The sequence below is a fragment of the Diabrotica undecimpunctata genome, chromosome 6 (genome assembly GCF_040954645.1).
Source record: "Diabrotica undecimpunctata isolate CICGRU chromosome 6, icDiaUnde3, whole genome shotgun sequence".
Classification (NCBI taxonomy): domain Eukaryota; kingdom Metazoa; phylum Arthropoda; class Insecta; order Coleoptera; family Chrysomelidae; genus Diabrotica; species Diabrotica undecimpunctata.
The window spans coordinates 49272319-49298807 of record NC_092808.1 but is presented as its reverse complement, the minus strand read 5'-3'; the positions used below and the strand labels follow the sequence as shown (position 1 = coordinate 49298807).

At 32.1% G+C, this 26489-nt stretch overlaps 1 protein-coding gene across 2 annotated transcripts in view; it reads left to right on the top strand.

The window, feature by feature from the left end:
- Positions 1-26489, top strand: part of LOC140443430 (phenoloxidase-activating factor 3-like) — a 198574-nt gene that overhangs the window by 67386 nt on the left and 104699 nt on the right. The window contains exon 2 of one of the 2 annotated variants that reach the window (XM_072534683.1): positions 25898-25996. The exons of the other annotated variant lie outside the window; for it this stretch is intronic. Coding sequence (XP_072390784.1) covers positions 25898-25996 — 99 coding nt within the window. The remainder of the gene's footprint in view (positions 1-25897; positions 25997-26489) is intronic. 2 annotated transcript variants of the gene reach the window in all.

Sequence of the window (26489 nt, the reverse complement as noted above, 5' to 3'; positions counted from 1 at the left end):
TTAACAAATATTGGAATAAATACCAGTGATCTAAGAAATAAGAAAATAAAAGAGTAATATTTTACACTGTGGTCTAATATTTAGATACTTAAGATAAGATACTGTAGGTAATAATTTTTGAAAATTCTTCTCTGTCTTTAAAAGTCATTACATGACCAATATATGCAATTTTCTGATTTTTTATTTTTTTTTTATGATTTGTTCCAGCTCACGTTATGTGCACATTTGTTGCAGAACTTTCAAAATGATGATAGATAACATTTGTCCATATATCCACATTGTAAAACTTTTACTCTGTTTAGATTGCTAATCAGATAAGTTGACTGTAAAGTTAAATAACATTTTATGTGTACACTAAAGGTTTCTAAACCGATTTTTAAGTGGGCTTTTGCAGATATTTTTTATAGTTCCCTCTATTTCTTGAGATTTTCTTTGACATGCATTTGAATAGTACCTGGTCACTGTATTCTCATATTTCTTTCCTGAGGTTTTCTAATTGTTTAAGTATGTCAAGTTGCACTTTTTCTTATAGACTAGCAATATTTTACATCTACGTGTTTCTTTTTATTTTTGTCCTGTATGTACCTTAAATCTCGACTTTTAACGTTCACCGTTTGATCCTTTGTGATCCTCTTCGATATTTCGGTTTCATTTCCCTTTTTACCATGATGTTCTAGACAAGGAACTTCTATTGTTGGCTTAAGGTCTCAACTATTACTTTTTAGTTCTCATAAATGAATCTAAATTAATCTATCATAAAGTTATAGCCTGTTTGAATCTTAAGTAGGTAATAATGACTTTGTCTTTCTCACTTCTGGCAGAATATTTTATTAACTTCCATATCTAGTCCTACTACTAGTTCAAACATAGTATATCTGACATCATTTCTAGTTCCAAACTCTAGTATATTTCGCTTTATATCCCCTTTTGGATTGATCTACACTGACATTGGGAGAGACTGTGAACTTTCCTACCAAGAGAAATATCCCCTGATCAAACTGAATTAACCAAAGGTAAAGGCACTAGAGAACACCTTCTGAACACAAGGCAAATAATAGAAAAAATATAAAACAATACTGACATACAGATGTGAATCTTTAAACCCACGACAAGCCGAAAGAAAAAAGATAGACGCCTTTGAAATGTTCTGTTGGAGAAGAATGATATTAATTTCTTGGATCGACCACAGGGCACATAACTTAATTCTAAATAAACTAAAGATCAGTAAACGACTCTCCAGTAAAACCCATCTCCAACAATTAAAATACCTTTGACATGTTATGATAGCAGACACAGAAAGCATGAAAAGATTTATTATCCATGGAAATGTAGAAGGCCGAAGATTACGAGGATCGATCAAATAACAAGAATCTTTAAAAGACCTATGTATGAGTTAAAAGAAATGACAGAGATATTTGGAAACGGACAATATACGACATCACGATGGGAGTGGGAGTTGGCGGGGGTACTGACGAAACAGAGACACCGACATTAAAATCAACTCATCAACAATTGGTTTTTCTATTATTCTTATCCATTCTGACTTTAAGTGCAAACAACATCCAGCTCTCTATTATCAAGTAAAAACTTCAGACTTTATCCCAATACTCGTTCTAATACCGCGTTCTTTTTATTTTTATATCAGTGATTATGCCAATTCAATTATCATATTACTTTTTACTATATTTTTATATGTTACAATTTTAGTATAATTATTTCTTTTTTTTTTGTTCAAAAATAATTTTGTCATTTTTACTTGGTTGAAAATTAAGACAATACTGTTTTAAAAATATTAAAAATATTTTATTGGTTTATATTACATATTTCATGAATATAACTTATTATAAACAAAAATAAACCGCACATTACAGGGAATGCGTCATATTGTGGTACGGGTAATTACTTTTAAATTAGTAGCTACTGCAGCAAAACTGTAATATTTATTAATGTGTATTATTATTAATTAATATATATTAATTAATTTCTTTTAAATTTGTAGCTACTGTAGCAAAACGGGAATATATATATTAATTTAAAAAATTGAAAGATACGCAAATCAAAGAGAATAATGGACAGTCAAATTGATTCGAACGAGTACATACCGCTCTGTGAATCAGTGTAAAAATTCGTTGTTTATCACAGTAAATACCAGTTTACCAAGTATTTTACCATCAAAAAGTGATTAGTAATTATTTTGTAGAGTTTTTAACATCAAGAGCTACAATATCATTCAGTAAGAAATTGTTTATTAATACTTTTCTAATCAAAACATTCAGCTATGTTGTCATTTTTTGGCATATTTGACGTAAGTCAGTCCTATTAAGGACTGGCTTGGCGAAGTTTTAGACAGGCAACCAGTAATACAGATATAGACCTATCTCTCTAACCTGTTCATTATGTAAACTGTTTGAGAAAATGATTAATTCAAGATTTACATGGCTTCTCGAAAAATATGTAATAATTGACGCAGCGCAATCTGGTTTCAGACGTCACCGTTCATCTCTTGATAATTTAGTGCTATTACAAATACAAATAGCTTCCGCTATTTCAAACAAACAAGATCTAATCGCTACTGTCTTTGATATAGAAGGAGCTTTCGATACTATCTCTCGCCAAGCCATTCTTGAAAAGCTTTATCAATACAAGACAACAGGAAATATTTACTCCTTCATAAAAAACTTTTTACAACAAAGAACGTTCAAAGTAAAAACAAATGGGGAAATATCGGCGACATTCGGGCAAAATAATGGAGTCCCACAAGGCTCAGTACTTAGTTCAACACTGTTTATTCTTGCAATAAATGATATTTGTTCCAGTATTTGTTCACCAGTCAAGCACTTAATATATGCAGATGACCTTATTTTATATTGTCAAGGAAAAAGTACAATTGCCACATGCAACGTGCTACAAAACGCTGTAAATCAACTTAGCGAATGGTCCAAAAAAACCGGATTTCTTTCAACGACTAAATCAAAATTAATACGGTTTAGCAGAAGACCCTGCAGCCAAAATCCAATTATCGCCCTTAATGAAACTCCATTGCAACTAGTTACTCACCACAAAATACACAAGTTACTCACCACAAAATACTTGGTTTAACGTTTGACAGTGGGCTAACTTGGAAACAGCATATTAGTGTATTAAAGGGCAATGTAATGAAGAGACTCAGTATAATCGAGGCACTATCAAATTACACATGGGATGCGAACGAAACCATCTTACTTAATATATATATATATATATATATATATATATATATATATATATATATATATATATATATATATATATATAGAGCATTAATTCGCTCAAAACTGGACTACGGCAGCTTCATATACATATCTGCATCAAAATCTGACTTAAAGCTACTGAACTCTTTGCATAACACTTATATTCGTCTTTGCTTAGGCGCTTTGAAATCTAGTCCCATAGATAGCCTTTACTGCGAGGCTAATCTCTTCATTCGACGAGAGTATATTTTTTAATCTTACTTTGCTTCCGTATCCGCAAACCCATCCAATCCAGTTTACCATTTAATTACTTCAACATCTTCTCCGGAGACCCCGCAGAGGATCCAATCAATAATAGACATCCAATAGACCAATAGTGGAATAGACCAATTCCACATTCAATCACTTCTCTATTAGAATACAGTTAACATGAAACCTCAAGCCTTCTTATAATTCAACACTTCAAATAAATGATAAGCAAGAACCAATTCCAAAAAATTCTGTATACAGATGCCTCCAAAAGCGAAGCAGGCGTTGGATGTGCCGTTGCCACATATGATGAAATAATAAAATCATGTTTTTTACCGAATTTATGCAGCGTATACACTAGAGAACGTTATGCGATACTAGAAGCTTTTAAAAAACTAAAAACTGATGATAAAAACCAACCAATATGCACAGACTCCCTGTCGTCACTACAATTGATAAAAAGTCTATACTCTCAGCATCCCTTAGTTCAAGAAATCCATAGAATTTATGTAACGATATTATGTTGTGTAACGATAAGACTACCAAAGAGAATTGAAGTACTATTGTAAAAATAATACCTCAATCAACCATGGGAGCTTATCATCTATACCTTGCCTAGCTCAGTATCTCAAGAATGAGTTTGTCTTGTCTTAAACTAGGGATTGAACCTGAGTTCTCAGCTGATAGCAAATAAGACAAATTTTAACCAAACATATTTACTTAAAACAATAAAAAAACAATAATTAACCCTGCCAAAGCTTAACAGAATAAGTGCTACTTATTGCTTCGATGGGCTGCTTGTGTGTTCTAGCTGTTAGGTCCTCCAATTAAGTTGTGGCTTCTGGAGAGCTGCAGTCACATGTGGCTGTATGTCCTGATTAGTTGTTAAAATTCAATATGGCCAATCAATTTGATCTGGTCAACAAATCCAAATAACCCAAAAAAGTTTTGATATGCCAATAAAGTTTTGATATGCCAATAAAGTTTTGATATGCCAATAAAGTTTTGATATTTCCAATAAAGCCAATAAACTAAAATATAAAATACAACTTGCATTAGAAACACATCAAAAAGAAAGGTTTAACTTCCTTGCGATCTTACAAAATTACACTTAAACAAATAGCGTATGGCAAGGATAAAATGAAATATGATTGCTACTACTTAGTTAAATTCTGTTAAAGAGTCCTAATGCATATATCAGAAAAAAAATATTGGAAATGCGGTCAGAATTATACAATAAATATCACAATGAAAGTACTTACCCCAAGAGAATTTGTAGACCATAAAAATGAGTCTTATAATAATTTTTGCCTTCTTTTATAAATTTTAAAAAGAGGCAAAAAATAATCCCACCACAGAAAAGTTGTTTTGACAGAAAGTGAAAAGTGGGAGACTAAATGAAGTTAGCACAGATGTCATAGGATGTGGCTATAGATATCATGAAACTAGCTTGTCTGTCAACACGGAACAGAATAGTCTGCCGGACAAAAAGTGAGAGGTCGAATATTTATTCTACGGGAGAGAAAGAGAGAGAAAATAAAGACAGAGGAAGAAGAGAAAAACAGAGGGCGTCAACTATTTTGTAAATAAAAAATAGTAAAAATTAAACTGAAGATAAAGAAATTAATAAATTAATAAAGAAATTAAAATGAAATAATTATTTAAATATAAATTAATAGAGATGTGACGTTTATAACGTTACACAGTGCACTCGCTTTTTAAGGTGTAAATGTCACGATTATCTGGCTACCATCCCATATAGGCATCCCCGGTAATAAAAAAGCAGACAGCCAAGCAAGCTTCTTGTGTAAACAGTCAATCCTCAAAAGCCCAACATATTCAAATCCATACTGACCTAAAGCAAATTTTCAAGCAACAACAGTTTCATACCTGGCAAACCCACTGGAACACAATCAAGAGTGCATTACATGAGATCCGGCAGACTGTTGAAAAATTTGAACTTCAAACTATCTCTAGAAACGAAAAAGCTGTCATCCGAAGATTAAGAAAAGGACATACCCGATCCACACATGAATACTTAATGAAGTCTGAGTCGAAGCCCAATTGCCAAATCTGCTCAAGTGTATTAACTGTGAAACACATCCTGATCGAGTGGCCCCGGTACGCAAAACACAAAGTGCAACATAAACTTAAGTCTAATATCAAAGACGTTTTAAGCTCACCCGATCAAGTCTTTAACCTAATTGGTTTCTTGAAAGACATTCAGTTGTTCAACAAAATATGACCCCTTGTTTTCCATGTACTTTACCTACATTAAATTATTTAGTCATATGTTCTAAGCTTATAGATTAACTGTAGCAATTAGTTACATGTGCTTATTGTAATTATTGTACACAATATTGTTTGTGTCAATGGTTATTGCAACCGAGACACATTAATTTAAATACAAAAAAAAGGGAATAATATAAAAATTGTCGAAGATTTTATTAGAAGAGCTAGTTTTTTATCTGATCTCTTTTTCTTTTTAAAGATAAAAGATGAAAAATTAGATAGATTCGTATGTTTTGATTTACGGACAAATTTATGGTAATCATCAAAAACAATATTAAAGGGATACAACTTCCCTTAATCACATCCATTTAAAATATACAATTAATATTTTGTTAAACATTTTCTGTGATAGATATTTTCCGTCTTACATAGAAATACTTCCAAAACATTACCAATAAACAAGAAAATGTTGCAGAAAAGAAAAATAAAATTTAAATTAGAGTTCAGGATAAAATGAATATCCTAGTTAAAAAAAGTCAAGATCCAATTTGCACTTCCTCTTCTTCTTTTAGTAGCCTGTCCGATTATCGAACGTTTACGATTATATTGCCAATAATAACTTTGTTTACAACAGCTCGAAATAGGAGGATGTCTCATGATACCACTCTCGGATATTTCAGAGCGAAGATGTTCTTCTTCGGCTTGAGCCTCGTATTTATGCGATCTTACCCTGTATTACGAAATGTCTGTTTACATGGCCAGAATATTGCAACTTTTAAATTTTTATTATTTTCGTTATTTCTGTGCTCTTTTTCATTCGGTGTAAAACTAATTCATTTCTTGTTCGATCATTCCAACTTATCAGTAATATTCTTCGGTATATCCACATCTGAAATTGCTCAATTTTTTTATTAGTGTCTCTCACAGACCACTAATAACGTGTCTCTCTAAGATCCAGCTGTCCATGAGAAAAAGCAATGTGGAGTATATTTATATGGCAGCATATTAATTTGATTTAAGGTTTAAGGAAATATCTCTATTAATGAGAGATATTATATAATAAGATATATATAAATATATATAAATTTTCTTTTGTTTACAAGGCGGCTCTGGATTTTTCAATGCGTATTCTTATTTCTTTGTACTAAGGATTTGAAGAATTCTTAGAAGAAACGACCAATAATATTATCATTGCAGCATGATACTATAACAAACTATATGCTCACCTGGCGTTCTAATTTTAATCTAATTTGCGCATGACGTCATAGCGAGACAAAGCCAGGGGACTTGTGTGGATCTTATTTTAATGATGCATCATGTGGCAACGTTGTTCCATTATGTAATGAACAACTTCGAAACTTAAACTGTTAACGGTAAGTATACCTCGATGCCATATCGTGCACTAAGAAGTCATAACTAGTTACTTTCTGTGAAAACGTGGTTTGAAAAATAATAAGTAATTTGTAAAATTAATTAAAAAATATATGAATCTTCGATTTGATTGTGTGTATTACAAACAAAATAGATATTGCTACAAAACATAAATTAAATATAAAAGGCCGGTAAAATGTAAAGAATTTGAAACATAAGTAAAAGCAGGTCATACTTCAGACTTTATGAATATTATTTAGACATTTATTTTACAATCTTCGTGATTTTTCTCTTGCGGATATTGTAATAATTATCTTTAATATTTTTATTTAGAATTAGTATTAAATACATTTTACATATAAAAAAAGTAATTTTACATCTTCGCTAACATTTACATATTTTGCAGCTTGTATTAGGTTTTTTAATATTTTTTAGTTATTTTTAATTTGTTGTCATTATAACTACGAAAAATATGTTCCAGTTCACTACATTTAGTTACAAATTCCAGTGTTGGTTTGAGTAAACCACCCTCGGAAACGTGGTTTACCCAAGTAAACTATTTATCGTTAGCGTCCGGAATATATCCAAGTATCTCTTTTTTTTTGTAACTTAAATGCAATGAAACCGGCTAAATTTTCCAATCCCTAATGACTGTCAATTAAATCTTCAGGGTTAATTTTTGTATCACCACTAGGAAGGTTTAGCGACGAAAAGATCTCTTCAGTGACAATTTCATACTAATTAATTATATTATTAGCAGTAATATTCCACTATAGTTTTTCTTTTAAACAAGAGTCAGCTTCTGTAAAATGTTTTGATCGTATTCTCGCGGTTTCTACATTAAATTTGTCTCGCTGAAAACACTTGAAGACCCATACTTTACGCATTTGTTTGCTTCTAGGAAACAAAAAAACGACACTTCGAAAAAGATTTACTTTTTTATTACAATTGTTTAAACAACCCACCACTGTACAATACATTATGGCAACCAAATAATTAGTCTTCTTTATAAAGTAGCTACAGGTAGTCGAGAGGAAGTTACGTACGATAAATAAATTATAGTTTATTTTTATGAACGAGAGAGTAATTAGCATAATTTTAACTGGTAGCTCCGACCACTCCATGGGCGTGCTCAAGATTAATTAAAAAATTACTTTGAATTATTGTAAAAAATAAATGAGTTATGTCAGTGTTATAAAGTGTTATGTTTATGTAAACAAAAGTGACCTCTTTTATCACACACTATATTAGAACTAACTGGCCTACATTAAAAAGGGTTTTAAAAAATTCACATTTTTTTTAATTTTTAAAAATTACAAAAGAGAAAAAGAGTTTTTAAAACCGTCTAAGGTATGTTAAATAGATGAATAAAAATATTAATATAAAACTTACAGCTACTTGCTACAAATCCAAATCAGATTCAGAAGATGAACTTTCAGAACCAAGATTTATAATAACTGGCTCGATCATTTTATCAGTAATATTGTCCAGCTTCCACATTTTTTCCTCTTCTTTAATAGTGTGATTCTTCTTCTTCTTCTTCTTCTTTTCCCAGTTTTCAGGTTTTACATTATTTACGGCCTCCAAAAACAACTGTTTAACATCATGAATTTTAAAAGTGGTATTTTTTCTTGAGACTTTACTCTTTATCTGTGCCCATACCAGTTCAATCGGGTTTAATTCACAATGATATGGTGGGGATCTAAGTACTGTCATTCCACGATTTTTGGCAATTTCATCAATTTCGTATTTTTTAAATTTTTCTTTATGAAGGGCACACAACGAATAAAGTTCCTTTCTTATAGATCCGGGATGGTACGTAATATTTTTTGAACTCAGCCAATTCTGCAAGTCTTTTTTTAACCACTTGGTTGTGGGCAGTCCTTCTATAAGTCTGGAGTGATAACTTGCATTATCCATTACTATTACACAGTTCTTAGGAAGAAGATCTATCATTTGTTCGAACCATTCTTGAAAGACATCAGCGGTTATGTCTTCATGGTAGTCACCGGTACGAGTTGATTTAAAAGTTAATAAACCACCTCCAACAAAACCGTCTGAACTGCCAATGTGTACTATTATCAGCCTGCGTCCCTTTCCTGATGGTGGGTTTAAACCAGTAGATAAGTTATTTACAAAAGCGTGCCTTTGACTTGTAACAGTTTCATCCTGCCAAAATTTATTTGGTGTATGACCCTCGTTGATCCATGTTTCATCAAGATAAAATATTTTTCTTTTTTGGTTTCTCATTTCCTTTATGGTTCTTAGAAAATGTCTTCTCCATATGACAATATCGCTTCTTTCTAATAAAATAGACTTTCTGGGATTCTTTTTCCAGCGGAAGCCTATTTCTTTTAAAAGTTTCCATAACGTACTTCGACTCATTTCTGGGTAATCCTTATCATCTCGAACTGAGACAAGAACTTTATCCAATATTGGAAATTCTTGTCTAAAGAAGAATTCATGCACTTTCCGTCGAAGTCCTTCTTTAAAATGATATTCTATTTGAAATTTTGGTTTCCCTGGAGCATTACGTGGCATTTGAAAACTACCACATTTCTCTTCTTTAATAACTCTGTAAATCGTAGATTTCCCAACACCAAGTGTACTGCTAACTAACTCAACGGTCTCATCAACACTTTCACATAAACGTTTGTCTGTAAATGATTTAAAACAATTAAATATTAATGTTTTTTCATTAACTGTTAGAGGACCAATTTTTCGGCGTTTACACGGCACTTCCAAATTTTCCATAACACTAGTATACACAATAAACTGCACCTTGCAACTGAAGTACCTACTTTTAGTGACTGCTAAGAATTTTGAATACGCCACTTGGACCTTCCTATATACAAAATGGAAAAACCCACTATCACATTTTCTGTGGAATAAGTTTAGAAGGTAATTATCTAGTCAATTACTGTCGTAGATTCCTGGAATTAAAGAATTAAATGTTTGATTGTTGAAACCCTTACTTCGTGGAATGCACTCATTTCAGATAAAATAAAACGTTTTATTTTATCTAAAGAATTAAACTTTATTTTGCAAATAGGCAAAGAATTAAACTTTATTTTGCAAATAGATAAAATAAAACGTTTTATTTTATCTAAAGAATTAAACTTTATTTTGCAAATAGGTAGGTACTTCCAGGTACTACTACAAATTCATTAGTACCTGTTAACCTCCATCACTCCGACACTGGCAACCTTATTTAGGGATTAGTAACCCTCACAACTATTGTATTCTATTCTGCTCCAACCTTTATACCTGGTGGTCATACTCAATTTAAAATTGTTTTCCTATATACTTCTGTAAACTTGTTGACAAATATCTGTTTTTCATTGAGTCACCCGTATTAACAGTTTAGGGATTTGCAAACATAATTTATTGTTTTATTACTCTCTCATACATAAAAATACACTATAGGTGATATTAACACAGTAAACTGAATGTTTTCACCACAAAATTTATATAACAATATAATATACAAAGTCTTTACTACATTAATGAATAAATAAAAATATCATTCATTAAGTTTTGAAGCACACAGAATAGCAACAGATAGAGCATTTACCTTAGCATCATTAAAGTTGTCTCGGGCTTACGTCACAGGTGTGCGAAAGAGATGCAAGAACATGCGCGTTGACTTATCTTGTTAGTTATAGTATCATGTCATTGCAGCACTTTTTATCAACATTTATCATGAATAAGAACCAGAAAAATAATTATTTTTACATTGCTAGCTCTCTTTATATTAAAATATCTTGTATTTTACCTAATAAGTGGTCACACCAAGAAATGCGCTAAAAACTCAACATTATGATTTTTGAATATTTGAAATGAGTCATTTATTTAAATAAATTGTTAAGATGTAAATACATAATAAAAATGCATAAATATTTTACTACTTATATGACACTGGCATTCTCGATAAATTTTACAAAACGAATATTTTTATTTATTTAACAATTTGTCATTAATTACTAATATAAAAAATATATTAATATGAAAATGAAACTACACCAAAATCCCCTTTTCAGAACTTCATACATGAGAAATATTTCTTAGTAACTTACGCACATCATTCGTCAAGAAAATATTTTTTAGTTGTAGGTTACAAAGGTTGACAAACGTTATACTAAAAGAAACCTCTTAAATTTATTATATTTATATTTATAAAGCTCAACGGGCTTTGAAGGGCTAAGACTGAAAAGTTTATTTTTCTAATACAAATACTATTTACATTTATTTATACATTTAAAATTTCTTTGTCTTTTTATACCATTTTCGGCATTCTTGTCTTTCCCATTCTTTCAATATGTCCTAAATATATTATTCTCTATGCTTACAGTAGTTATTTTTGGTTTATTATATAGTTCTTCAAGTTCTTTATTATTCCTTCTTCTCCATTGACTATCTATTTTGACACCTTTATATATTGCTCTTTGTATTTTTCTCTCCCATCTTTCTAAAAGATCTATTTCGGATTTTTTAAGCACCCATGTTTCACATGCATATGTAGCTGTAGACCTGATAACCGTTTTGTGGATACTGATTTTTGTTTTTCTTGAGACATATTTGAATTTCATTAATGATGATAATGCTCCATACTTTTGCTTTCCTTTTGCTATTCTTGCTTTTATCTCCCCTTCCTCATGCCCCTTTTTCTAATGCCCCAAAATTGTTTGATTTATGACCCTTCCATGCTATTTCGTTTATTGTGTTTTCCATGTTTATCTTTACCATCCTGACGATTTAACTTGGTAGTCCCAACTTTTTCATTAGTTCGTACATCCGTTGTCTCTTGATCCTATTGTAGGCTTGCTTAAAGCCGACAAACAGGACATATACTGCTATTTTATATTCGTAGCACGTAGTCCGTAGTTCTTTTATCGCAAATATTTGGTCTGTCGTTGATCTATTGGTTCTAAATTCTGCCTGATATTCACCCAATATCTTTTCCGTGTATTGATTTAGCTTTTTCATTATGATTTGTTTCAAGATTTTGTAAACGACTTTTAGCAATGCGATGCCTCTATAGTTTTTACATCTCATTTTGTCAAATTTTCTATGAATTAGGCATCCTTGCTATGGCCCACTCTCTTAGCATATTTTCTGTTTACCATATAATTTTTATTAGATTATCTATATCTTTATCCAACCTTTTCTGTCCTGCTTTTATCATTTCTGCCGAATTTTCTTAACTTTATACAAAGCGGTTTTGGCTTTTTCAATGCGTATTCTTATTTCTTTGCACTAAGAACTCTTTAAAGAAACTACCTGTTCAATTATTACAAAGTCCATTAATTTGTAATATCACATTAATCTTAATTTCCTGACAACTATGGCCTAATATTTTATTGACGAAATGCTAGCAATCATTTCCTCGGTTCAAATTATATTTGTCAGCTTTCAAAAGTCAAAGGTTTCTGTTCCATGCAGAGGGCAATACACTTATTTGATGAATCGTAGTATTTTTGTGAGATTATAAATATAGCTTTGGGACTAGTTTGGGACGTAGTCTATTATAAATTTTACCTCAACAACAACTATAGTGTAATAATTCAGTAGCTGTCAATAAAACTATATTTAACTCCATGACTTTAACATTTTATTTTATCATCGTCGATCGAGAAGAATCGGTTACAGGGAATTTAGAAACAATTCTAACTGTTAATTACATTTGAATTTATCCAAGACCAATAACATTATCATTGCAGCAATGTTTAACAACATTCATCATGAATAATAACAAAAAAAAACACATTATTTTCACACTGCTAGCTCTCTTTCTATTCAAATATCTAGTATTTTACCTAGTAAGTGGTTACAGCAGGAAATGCGCTAAAACTTAACAGTCTGATTTTTGCATATTTGAAATGACTTATTTATTTAAATCAATTGTTAAGATGTAATTATATAATAAAAATACATAAATATTTTACTACTTATACGACAATGACATTCTCGATGAATTATGTAAAACGAATATTTTTATTTTTTTATAATTTATCATTAATTACTAATGTAAAAAATATATTAATATGAAAATGAAACTAAACCAAAATTCCTTTTTCAGAACTCCATAGATAAGAAATATTTCTTAGTAATGAACGCACATCATTAGTCAAAAAAATATTTCTTAGTTTTAGGTTACAAAAGTTGACAAACGTTATACTAAAGAAATCCTCTTGTATTTATTAATTTATATTTAAAAAAGCTCAACAAGCCTTGAAGGAATAGGGCTGAAAAGTTTATTTTTCTATTACAAATACTATTCATATTTATTTATATAAAATACATCTAAAATTTCTTATAGTCTTTCCGTACATTTCTTTATCACTTGCTTGCATTGATTTCTATCCAATGCTTTTTCTTTCCAATTCTGAATATTACTTTTTTGTAAGTCGTCATAGACGCTGTACTTCCATCTCTTTCTTTCTACCTTTTTTTGTATTGGCTTTCGTGATAGTACCATTTTCTTTTCCATCTTTTCAATATGTCCAATATATCTTATTCTCTATGCTTTGATTACCGTCGGTATTTTTGGTTTATTATATATTTCTTTGAGTTCTTTATTATTCCTTCTTCTCCATTGCCCATCTATTTTGACACCTCTATATATTGCTTCTTATATTTTCCTCTCCCAACTTTCTAAAAGATCTATTTCTGATTTTTTAAGCACCAATATTTCGCATGCATATGTAGGCCTGATAACTGTTTTGTAGATTCTAATTTTTGTTTTTCTTGAGACATATTTGTATTTCATTAATGATCGTAATGCTCCGTACTTTTTCTTTCCTTTTGCTATTCTTGCTTTTATCTACCCTTCCTTATGCCCCTTTTCATCTATCTTTACACCCAGGTAAGTATATTCTGAAGCTCTTTTGATGATGCATGTATTTTCTCCTTCTATCTCCAATATGAAATTGTCTTCTTTTTCTTTATATATTTCTCCCATTATTAGGTATTTCAGCTTTTTCTTGTCTATTAGAAGCCCAGGGGTTTTTGTCTCTTTTATTATATTGTTCATTAATCTTTTTAGTTTTTTCTTATTTGTTATTATTAGTGTTAGATAGACTGCAAACGCTATTCAGTAATGGCCATTTTTAAAGATTGTTGTCTGCATATTTATTTTGCTTTTTCTGGTTATTCCTTTCAGTATCATATTAAAAAGAATCGTTGATAATTTGTCTCCTTGTCGTAATCCTTCTTTGTTTAAAAATTGTTTGATTAATGAGTCTTCCATGCTATTTAGTTTGTTGTGTTATCCATAGTTATTTTTACCATCCTGACGATTTACTTGGTAGACCCAACTCTTTCATTAGTTTCTATAATATATATAGTTCTTTTATATTATACATCTGATGTTTTTTTACACTATCGTAGGCTTGCTGAAAGTTGACGAACGGGACATATACTGCTATTTTATATTCCTAGCACGTAGTCCGTATTCCTTTTATCGCAATAGGTTGACCTATTGGTTCTAAATCCTGCCTAGTATTCACCCAATATCTTTTTCGTGTATTGATTTAGCTTTTTTCTTATGATTTGTGTCAATATTTTGTAAAGTACTATTAGCAATGCGATGCCTCTATAGTTTTCATTTCTAATTTTGTTACGTTTTTTGTCTATTGGGCATATCCTTGATATAGCCTACTCTCTTGTTATTTTTTCGGTTTCCCATATGCTTTTTATGAGATTATATATCTCTTTATACAGCCTTTTCTCTCCTACTGGTATGATTTCTGCGGAATTTTGTTTAGTTTATACAAGGCGGCTCTAAGGTTTTCAATGCGTATTCTTATTTCTTACACTAAGGACTCTTTAAAGAAACGACGGTTGAGTTTACCGAAAGTACACGCTGATTAAAGCCGCAAATGTCAAACATGGAACAAAAAATTTCGGTTTAGCAGTGTTGGCATGTTTTTATAATGTATATACTGTACGCTTTAAATATAAAGAGATAAAGCTTTAGAAAAGTACACTTTGAATTATTTTATGAATTCTGCAATTTTTAATTTATATAAAACAAGAATGAGTAAATATTTGTTTATCTGAAGTCTAATTGCAGTTAGTTATTAGAATTTTTTTTTGGCAATTGCCCTTTAATAGATTAGAGCAGAGTTTCCCAAACTTATCTAAACCGCAACCCCTTTTTGCTAAAAAATTTGTTCGCGACCCCCCAATTTCCCCCCACTTATTTATTCAATATTATTTGACAGAAATAGCGTGCCTAATTTACAATTATCTGATGGTTTCTCAAATTTAATTTTACTTTACTGTTTAAATTTAAATCAAAAACAATTATTTTATTTTAATACAATTATTTTAATGATTGCGATCTGTCCCACTAGTAATTAGTAGTAGGTACTTCTGCCAGAATAGCATTTACAATAAAAATAAATAATAAGAAGTCGACTGCACATTATATACCGCGACATATTAGCTTGTGTCTACATTGCAAAACTCTTCCATGATAATCGCGAAAGCGCTCGCTACTAGATGGCACTCTGGAACGTTCTCGTAGCCTCGTTTTGGCTTTCTATAAGCGGCGATGCGCAACGAAACCTCAGTTCGAATCCAAACAGCCTATGGTGGCGAACGCGGTGTTGAATAATGAGTAAATATTTTACGACTTACGTATTCCCGTTTACGTATTTACGTCTACGATATATTATAAATTATGGATAAGTTTTTAAAAATAAGTGCAGAACCATCTACGTCTGAAAGTGGCAGTAGCAGCAATAAAAAAAACAGATTCTACATTGATGAATATCTTAAATATGGTTTTACCGTTATTTCCAATAAACCACAATGTGTTATTTGTGGACAAGTCTTGTCAAAAGAAAGCATGAGGCCATCAAAGTTACTTCGACATTTAAATAGCAAACATCCAGATAAAAAAGACAAGCCCGTAGAATTCTTTGAAAGAAAGCTGAACGTCCTTCACAAACAGCAAGACAGTTTTCCCTTGGCAACCACTACGCTAAAAAGCATTATTAGCAAGTTATAAAGTTGCTTATCGTGTTGCCAAAACTAGTAATCCGCACACAATTGCTGAAAATCTGATTTTTCCAGCAGCTGTTGAAATGGTACATATAATGTGTGGGGAAAGAGAGGCTGCAAAATTAAATACAATACCTCTGTCAAATAATACTATCCAAAGAAGAATTAGTGATATGGCAGAAGATATTCAAGCGCAAGTTGTGGAAAATCTTAATAAATGCACGTACTTCTCTCTTCAAATGGACGAATCCACAGATATATCTAACTGTGCCCAATTCATTACGTTTGTAAGATATGATACAAATAATGGCATTCAAGAAGATATTTTATTTTGTTCCCCATTGGAGACCAATACCATCGGAAAATGTTTACTCGACACTTTTGTGAAACGTACAAGTAAATATGATATTGACTGGGGTAAATGTATTGCTATATGCACAGATGGCGCTAAAGCTATGACAGGACATAAATCTGGTCTTGTCGTCAAATTACAAGAAATAATGCCTAATGCCAAATGGAGACATTGTTTTTTACATCGAGAAGCTCTTGCGTCCAAAGCTTTACCTCCTGAAATGGATTGTGTTATGAAAACCATCATTAAAGTTGTAAATTCCATTATAGGAAAAGCTTTGCAGACCCGTATTTTTAGAAAAATTTGCGAAGACATGGGTGCTTTATTTGAAAATCTTCTCTATCACACCGAAGTAAGGTGGCTTTCAAGGGGCAACGTCTTAAAAAGAGTATTTCACTTAATAGCAGAGCTTTTATTGTATTTGAAAGATGAGAAGTCCCCATATGAAAATCAATTTTCCGATCCTATTTGGCTTCTGAAACTAGGTTTCCTTGCTGATATTTTCGAGCAATTAAATATTTTGAACAGTAATTTACAAGGTCGCGACAATAATATAATTACAGCCACAGATAAAATTAAGGCGTTTCTAAGAAAAATCGATTTATGGTCGACCTCACTTGGCAAAAAACAACTCGATTCATTCCAGTGCCTTCAGGAAATTATGGAAAATGTATCCAATTACAGTGCTACAAATTTTGAACAAGTTTTTGCTGACATGCATGTTACTTTGCTCACTTTAAAACAACAGCTCTGTGATTATTTCCCCGAAGAAATTCAAAACAGTTACGACAGTTGCAGATGGATACTAAATCCGTTTTTAGCCGATTTCTTTCAGTATGTTGAAATACCAATAAACATGAAAGAAAAACCTATTGAAATATCAAGTGATGGAATGTTGAAGCTCCAATTTTTTTCCCAAAACTCGGACCACTTTTGGACCGAAAAGATACAGGAATACCCCCAGTTGGCGAGTGAAGCTGTAAAATGTTTGGTTCCATCTGTAACATCATATTTGTGTGAGTTAAGTTTCTCGTCTATGACTGCCATTAAAACAAGAGTTAGAGATCGTCTCGTACTTGAAAATGATATAATTGTGTGTGTCTCAAATACACAGCCTAGATTTGAAAGATTAGTTTCACAGAAACAGGCGCATAGCTCTCATTAAGATTATAATATTTGACTTTGTTTTACTCTTTTATTTTTACGGACTTTAATATTTAGTTTTATATTTCGTCTGATAATTAATTGTTAATTTCTATTTACGGTGTTGTTAAAATAAAAATACATGATATAACAAAGTGGTGCTTTTGTCTTATTTTGGAAATGTTTGACGACCCCCTAGTACCTCAAGGCGACCCCCACTTTGGGAAACACTGGATTAGAGGATAGATTTTTTAATCGTCAAATCAGCAGTTGTCAGATTGCAACATATGTTTGCAATTAATCTCGAAAGAGACAAATATTTACTCGTTATTGTTTAATATAAATTAAAAATTACAGAATTCATAAAATAGTATAATCAAAATGTACTTTTGAAAAACGTTCTCTCTTTATATTTGAAGGATACAACATATGTATTATAAACCAAACTATTTTATTTCATGGTTGACATTTGCGGCTATATTCAGCTTGTACTTTCGGTAAACCAACCGAAATGACTATAATTACATTATCGTTAAAGCAATGTTAAATAGCCTTAATCATAAATAAGAACGAGATTAACACATCATTTTTGCACTGCTACAAGTAGCTCTCTTTCTATTTAAATATCCTGTAGTTATCTATTTTACCTAATAAGTGGTTACACCCATAAATGCGCTAAAACTCAACATTGTGATTTTTGCATATTTGAAATGACTTATTTATTTAAATCAATTGTTAAGATGTAATTATATAAGAAAAATGCATAAATATTTTACTACTTATACGACAATGACATTCGCGATAAATTATATAAAACAATTTTTTACAATTTATCAGTAATTACTAATATAAAAAATATATTAATATAAAAATGAAACTAAACAAAAATCCCCTTTTCATAACTCCACAAAAATAAGAAATATTTCTTAGTAACGTACGCACATCATTCGTTAGAAAAATATTTCTTAGTTGTAGGTTACAAAGGTTGACAAACGTTATACTTCTTCTTCTTCTACTTCTTCTACGGCACTACAGCCCAAAATGAGCCTTGGCCTCCTTTATTTTTTGCCTCCACCCTTGTCTGTCTGTGGCTGCTCTTCTCCATACACGGACTCCTAAAAGTGCTTGTGCGTCGCTGCTTACTGTGTCTTCCCAGCGCTTTCTTGGCTTTCCAACTGGTCTCTTTCCCTGCATTCTGGCGTTCAGTGCTCGTTTTGGTAGCCTATCCTCTCCCATTCGTATCACATGTCCGGCCCATTGCAATCTTTGTATTCTAATGAAGTCTGACAGGGGTGTTTCCTTATACAGTTGATAGAGCTCGTTGTTATATCGAATTCTGAAGATTCCGTTTTCCCTCACAGGTCCTAGTATTCTCCTCAGTACTTTTCTTTCGAATGTGTCGAGTTTGTTTTTGGATGTTTCTTTCAGGACCCATGCTTCGCTGCCATAACATGCTATTGGCCGAATTAAAGTTTTATAGATTCTCATCTTTGTATTTCGGTGGACACTTTTAGACCGAAATATATGGGAGAGGGCAAAATAAGCTTTGTTTGCCTGCGTTATCCTTTTTCGATTTCTCCATCCTCTGCTCCATCGGCATATATTTCTACTCCCAGGTATGTAAACTTTCCAACCGTTTCAATGTCATCTTCATGCATAATGTTTTGTGGGATTATATTTCTTCTCGTCTGTACCATTATTTTTGTTTTTTCTGTGTTAATTTCCAGACCTAGCCTTTTCGTTTGTGTTTTTAACTCTGCGTATGCTTCCTGTGCTCCTGTTGATGTTCTACTCATAATATTAATATCATCGGCGTAGGCAGCCAGTTGAACCGTTTTATTGGTCAGTAGGTTTTCTCGTCCAGTTTGCATTTGCCTAACCGCATACTCCAGTGCCAGGTTAAACAATGTTGGTGCCAGCCCATCTCCCTGTTTTAGTCCCTGCGAGATTTTGAAAAAGTCTGTCCGGTTGTTTTGTATTCGTACACATGCCTGAGTTTCATCCATTGTGGCTTTAATGAGTCTAATCAGCTTATGTGGTATTGCTAATTCTGCCAATATATAGTATAGTCTGTCCCTTTTGACTGAATCGTATGCCTGTTTGAAGTCTACAAACACGTTGTGAACATCAATGTCGTGTTCCCACGATTTGCTCTTATACTTACTATATACGTTATACTTACTATACTTAAAATCATTTTCATAAAGAATTATTATCTTATCTCAATTATAATAAATTCTTCTATAAAGAGTATGATGCTCTGATGCTTACCTCGCTATGCTCCTTAATATGATTTCCGGCAATTTACTGACACACTCATCAACATGTTTAACAATTTAGCTGTTCAAATTGTAACAAAATATTGAAAACTTATTTTTTAAGAACAAAACCTCTCTCCCTGCATAAGAATAAATCAATATGCTCATATCATATCAAACAAACTGGTTGTCTCCTTAAATGTTGTTTTATGTAATATCCTGCTGTTAAGGCCACTGTTGAATATAGACTTCCATTAAACTGCTTCACTGTGCTTCATCTTAAGCTGTTCTATCCAATGTCCTACTGGTATTTTTATATAGTCGGTTCAGGGTGTTGCCGATTTAACTCTTCTTTTGTCTTCGCTGGACCTTCAATTTATTATTCTTGACCTGTCCCATTAAGTCGATATTAAGAGGTCTTACCTTCATAGTGACTTGTCGCAAGATAATATCTCAATGAATTCTCACGTGAATTTCTTTGGTGTCAAAATTTGATGTAGAAAAATAATTCTACGTCTTTTTCATACTGTATTACCTTTTTAAATAACCTGTTTCTTTAAATAAAAAAGAAAAGTATGTCGTTCCTAAATTTTACATCTTCTCAGTGCGCCGTCTCCTTTCGAAGATTGGCGATTCAAATGACAATTGTATCTTTGGAAACTGCTGAAAAGGTATGCCGTTCCTAAACTTTATATATTCTTATTGCGTCGTCTTCTTTTGGAGATTGGTAGGACGTTGGATAACACTGTGATCCAGGTACAAGATGTGTCGTTTTCTGATGAGTGAATCTTTACATTAAATGTACGGTCATACTAATCGCGAAAATTGCTGATATTGATCCAGAGAAAATTCGTACTAGGTAACGTCTTAAAATCAATTTCCGGCAGTACTTAACCGTATATTTTCAAATTGGTAGATGACGAGGCGAGGATTGATGAAATGGCCAATAGAATCTTCCGATCTAACGTTATTAGATTTCTTCTGATAATGTTAGGACAAAAGTCTTCTTCTGGATGTGCCTATCAGTAATGAATGTGGTGATCATTATGGCAATCTTTATCTTGCCTGCTGGACAGATGTTGTGTTAAACCAGGTTCTAGGGTTCTTTAACCAGAATGTTCTTCTTCCTGACCCTCGCCTTCCAAATATTTTTCGCTGCAGGTGACTTGTAGGAGGGCATATCTAGTATCATTTCGTTTAATATATCCGAAGTACTGTAGCTTTCGAGGTGCGATGGTGTTCAGTTCCTCTTGGTTGTTCCTCATTCTTCTGGAGACGTCTTCTTCTGTAATTCAGTCAGTCCACGGGATCTTGTGTATGCTCCAGTATAGCCAAATTTTAAACGCTTTCAATCTCTTGCACATGTCTTCGTTCAAGGTTCACGATTCAACACCATAAAACAGAACAGAGAAGACGTAGCATCGCAAAGTTCTTACTTTTTTATCAAGAGAGACATTGTGGCTTTTAAAGTGGGTCCTTATCCAGCTGAAGGTAAATATAGTTTTTCCGATGCTTGGTCTTATCTCCTAATTGTTAGTACATTGTTATAAAATATTTTTAAAACGGATTACCACCTCTTTTAAAATTTACGGCCGCACAAAATTGGTTGAGCATTTACTCGACTAGGATTTGCACTAATCAGAAGTAAATTCATTGTAAATGTGCTCTTTTTTGGCTTTAAGTTCGTGTAATATTCGTGGTGGTAAAAGACATTCATATTGTGTACTGTTTTCAAACCAGCTGTGTCTGGTTCTGGCCGTATGAAAAGCTGCTTTGTCTTGCTGAGAAATATAATTCCCGCCAGCATTTAATTTCACAATACTTGGTACTAGGTTATTTTGAGTTATTTGTTTATATTTTGCATCCTTTGCAGCCATAATCATCGTCAACCTGTACGCGTCTACTGCTGACCATAGGCCTCTCTCAGCTCTTTTCATCTATCTCTGTCTTGTGCGACTTGCTAAGACGCATCAGGTCGTCAGTCCATCTAGTTGGTGGGCGTCCTTGGTCCGTATCATTTCTTGCCTTGGTCTCTACTCTAAAATACGTTTTGTCCATCGGTTATCTGATAATCTTGCGACGTGTCATGCCCAATTTACTTTTAACGACGCGATTTTTTCAATAGCGTCTATTGTTTTTGTTCTACCACGTATTTCTTCGTTTGGGATTCGCTCTCTCAGAGAGACCCAACATCTAGCGCTCCATATCCATCTGAGTTACGCGTATCTTATTAACTACCTTTTTTGTGAGTGTTAATGTTTCCGTTTCATAAATGAGTACAGGTAACACACATTGGTCAAAGATTTTCCTTTTGAGGCATATGGGTAGGTCCGATTTAAATACATAGTTTAATTTACCAAAGGCTGCCCAGCCTAATCCTATGCGACTTGGGAGCTCACATGTCTGTTTATCTCTGCCCAAAAGAATTTCATGTCCTAGGTACTTAAACGATGTAATCTACACAATATCTCTTCCATCAACAGCAATATTTAGATTTAGCACCAGGTTAGTCATTATTTGCGTCTTGTTCATGTTAATCTTTAGTCCGACCTTCAAGGAAGCGTAATATAATTTTTCAAACATTATTATTGCATCATTTATAAGATCGGCTATAAGGACGATGTCATCTGCAAATCTCAAATGACTGAGCTTCTCTCCATTTATGTTATCCTTTACGGTACCCTCAATAAATTTTGAAAAAAATCTAGCTTTGAAACTGTCATACAATCCCAAATCATCACTCATTTATGAAATTTTACGGTCCGTTTCAGTCTTTGTGAAAAGCTTCATCTTTAGTGCTAATAACCTGTTTGAGGTTATCATCAACACATTTGGAGAAAATGTTGGCGTTTGAGATGGAATTATGTATAATTCTTTAATTCAATCTTCTACTAACTTACACCGCCTTTATTCTCTAAGGTTGTTAAGTGAACTGTATTATTTTGTGTGTCTATGTTGTACGTAATACGATGATTGAGAAGCTACACATAGAATCTCTAAAAAAAGGACTGAAAATGAATTTCAGCAAAACTAAACTAATATCAAACAAAGATGACAAACCTATGATAAACATCAAAGGGACAGAGATAGAACACGTAGATGAATATACATATCTGGGTCAAAATGTCAAGGTAAGCAAAGAAAATCAGACTACGGAAATAAGCAGACGTGTAAAAATGGGATGGGCAGCATTCGGAAGACTCTCATACGTACTTAAAAATAAAAATATACCTCAAAGACTGCAAACCAATTATTTAATTCCTGTATCCTATCTGTATTTACATATGGAGCTCAAACCTGGACATTTACTAAAATAAACATGGAGAAGATCAGAAAAACTCAGAGAGCTATGGAACGACAGATGCTGGGAATCTTACTCAAAGACCATAAAACCAATGAAAATATTCGTAATTGAACAAAAGTAAAAGATGCTGTCGAACTGGCAGCTAAACTGAAATGGCAATGGGCTGGACATAACGAACATCTTACGGATGGCCGATGGAATAAAGAAATCGGGAATTGGCAGCCATATGAAACCAAAAGACCACGAGGAAGACCGTAAATGCGATGGAGCGACGATATTAAAAGAACTGCAGGGCCAATGTGGAAACGTCTTACAAACAACAGAGATGAATGGCGAGAATTAGGAGAAGCCTATATTCAGCAATCCGAATAGAAAAAAGGGCTTACAAAAAATGTTGTACGTAAAGAATACGAGTAACTTGCTACAAACTTTTATTCCTCTACGTACTATAGGTAACAGAAACAGGTACAACATGTGGTAATATACATTGTTACACAAGGTTATTGGTTTCGCAATCGCTGTAACAAAATTCGTCTTCTTGCTAAACACTTGAGAGAGAGAGAGAGAGACACACTCTGAGAATCACAAATACCAAAATCACACATTTCGGTATTAAAACACCATGTTTTTACCGCGAGAGTTTCTAACAGACTTCTTTGTATTTGGAAAAACAACTAAGAAACAATTAATTTTATTGTGTTTTAATTTTTGCTAAAATTTTTTTTTTAATTTAATTACTAGTGACTAGGTGCTTGAACCAATATTGTCAGTACTGTTTTGAATACATTATGTACAACATTTTAAAATATTTTTAACTTTAAATCTGTAAGTAAATCATTGTTTATTTTCACCTGATATTTATATACATTTTAACCATATTTCAGTTGTCTCCTGATGAAGCTGACAAAAAACCAGCGAATCAGTTTTTTTTAAATAACAGACCGCATACCCAACACACCAATCCAATAAATTGTTATATATATATATATATATATATATATATATATAACAATTTATTATATATATATATATAATATATATATATATATATATATATATATATATATATATATATATATATATATATATATATATATATATAGATAACTTTCGGGAAAACGTCAGGTAACGGACTTTCTAAAGATGGTATAAGCCAGTTTGGTGAAGAACTTTATTGTAAAGCTGAAATTGTTCAGTAATAGGCTATAACCTTCATCAGCACCTAAATGGAAAACTTATTTACTACAAGTGGTGGAAGTTAGCATCTAAAACTTACATTGAAAATCTTCAGTTACTCCTTGTAGTGAACATTGTCATAAAATATGTTAAAAATCATTAAAATTTTAAATAAAACATTACATGATAAAACGGTGTTTTTACAAATACAACACAAAAACATTTAAAAAACAACATACACTACTTCATGTCAAAGGCGCCTCAAAGGGAAAAAGTAGAATAGAAGAATTGTTCTTCTCTTTTGTTGAAAACCTTAGCTTAGAGATATTGATAGAAAAGCTATTTTCTGTCAATAATTTGATGTCATATGTAACAAGGTTATACATATTTATATTTACACCTGAGGTTATTTATTCGATCATCCGTGGATGATGGAGAACTAAGTCTATCATCTTCAAAAAGTCTCTGAATGTATTCTTTCCAATTTGTCTTCTGTACCTATAATTATCTCCAAAGGTGTCGGATCTTTCCTGAAGTAGTTCAATTTCTAGGCATTTGGTTGACATCCAGTTTTCTTTAGCTTCTCTGCATTTTTTTCTAATGCTTTTATTGACTCGTTTGTATTCTATTTTGTTTGTTTTATGTTTTCAGCTTACGTCCATGAGGTGCATAATCTCTTGCGCTATCCATTCTTGTTTTCTGTTGTGTGAACCCGATGTCGTCTTCTTGTATCGTTGTTATTTTCGTTTTTAGAGCAGTCCATGTTACTTCAACGTCTGTCTGTACCAAGTGGCGTTTCTATTTCTTTCTCAACTTTAATATTTATTTCATTTTTCTTTTCAGGGTTCTTTAGTTTACGCAATCTCAGTTGCGTATTATTTTTTCTTTACAAAATTGAGACAGTTACCCGTATGTGCGCCAATGATGCGCACCGATGTTTTAGGGCAATAAACAAATCTTCAATTTGTAAGAAAAAATTTAACAATTTTTTTCACTCAGAATCATCACCTAAAGTTTGTCGCACTTACTTACTAACACTTTGTATAATATGTGAAATTAAATAATTTAATTAGGTACTTACTTAACAAAATCTTAATTAGTTATGGCTTATGTTTTGTTTGCGTAGCTGAAAAATTTGTGTTTATTATTATTCCTACTATTTTCAGCCTGACACTACTTATTAGAAACTTTTATTGGTTTTTTTTTATGTTTTCTAAGGTTTTTTTGGTTTAAGAATGAATGTACATTCATTTCAATTGCAAAACATTCTCGAAATAATTTCTAAAATACTGTACTTATATTTTACGAAAGTGATTTTTTCTTTTATTACATTGTAACTTTTGGCTTTCAATTTTATTGTATTTAGTACATTTTTTTTATTTTTTGTTTCTATTTGAATTTATTTCGTTGTGCCTGCAAATAGACTTTAATGTATTTTATCTGCTATGTCTTCTAAATTTGTTATGATTTGATTATTTGTACTAACTACATTACGTTTCGTTTATTAAATCAATTATCATGCTGTCAGTAAGTATAGCATATGATTACTATTATTAACATTTTAACTTTGAAGGTTTTATTGGGTACAGTCCGTATGCAAAACCAAATTATTTCCAAAATAGATGGGGGAGGGCAACTCAAATCAATCCACTTTTGCTACCAGATTTTAACGGTAAGTCATGATTTAGAAATTTTAAAACTTTTCGGGTTTTATGGATACAAAGACGTTAAAATCATAATAGATTATGTACTCGAATGATTCACTTACATTGCAAAACCCAATTTGTGTTTCTACTTAAACAAATGTATAATTGAGAGTAACAAATTGTCTATGCGCAAAAAAATCAATACAGTGGTACCTCGACATACGAGTGTAATTCTTGCCGTAATCTTGCTCGTATATCAAATTGCTTATATGTCAAAGCAATTTTCCCCATTGAAATTAACTGAAATGTCATTAATCAGTTTCAGTCCCCAAAAAACACGTTAGTTGTTCTTGTTAAGTGTTTTTAAATAAGAAAAATGTTTTTAAAAGAAGAAACATTTATTAATAAGTAACAAAAATGACATACATATTCTATAAAAACATACGAAAAAGTGAAGTGCTTACGGAAGCGCTTAATTTTCGTCAGTTGTCTTCGCGTTTTTCGTCAGATTATGCTCAT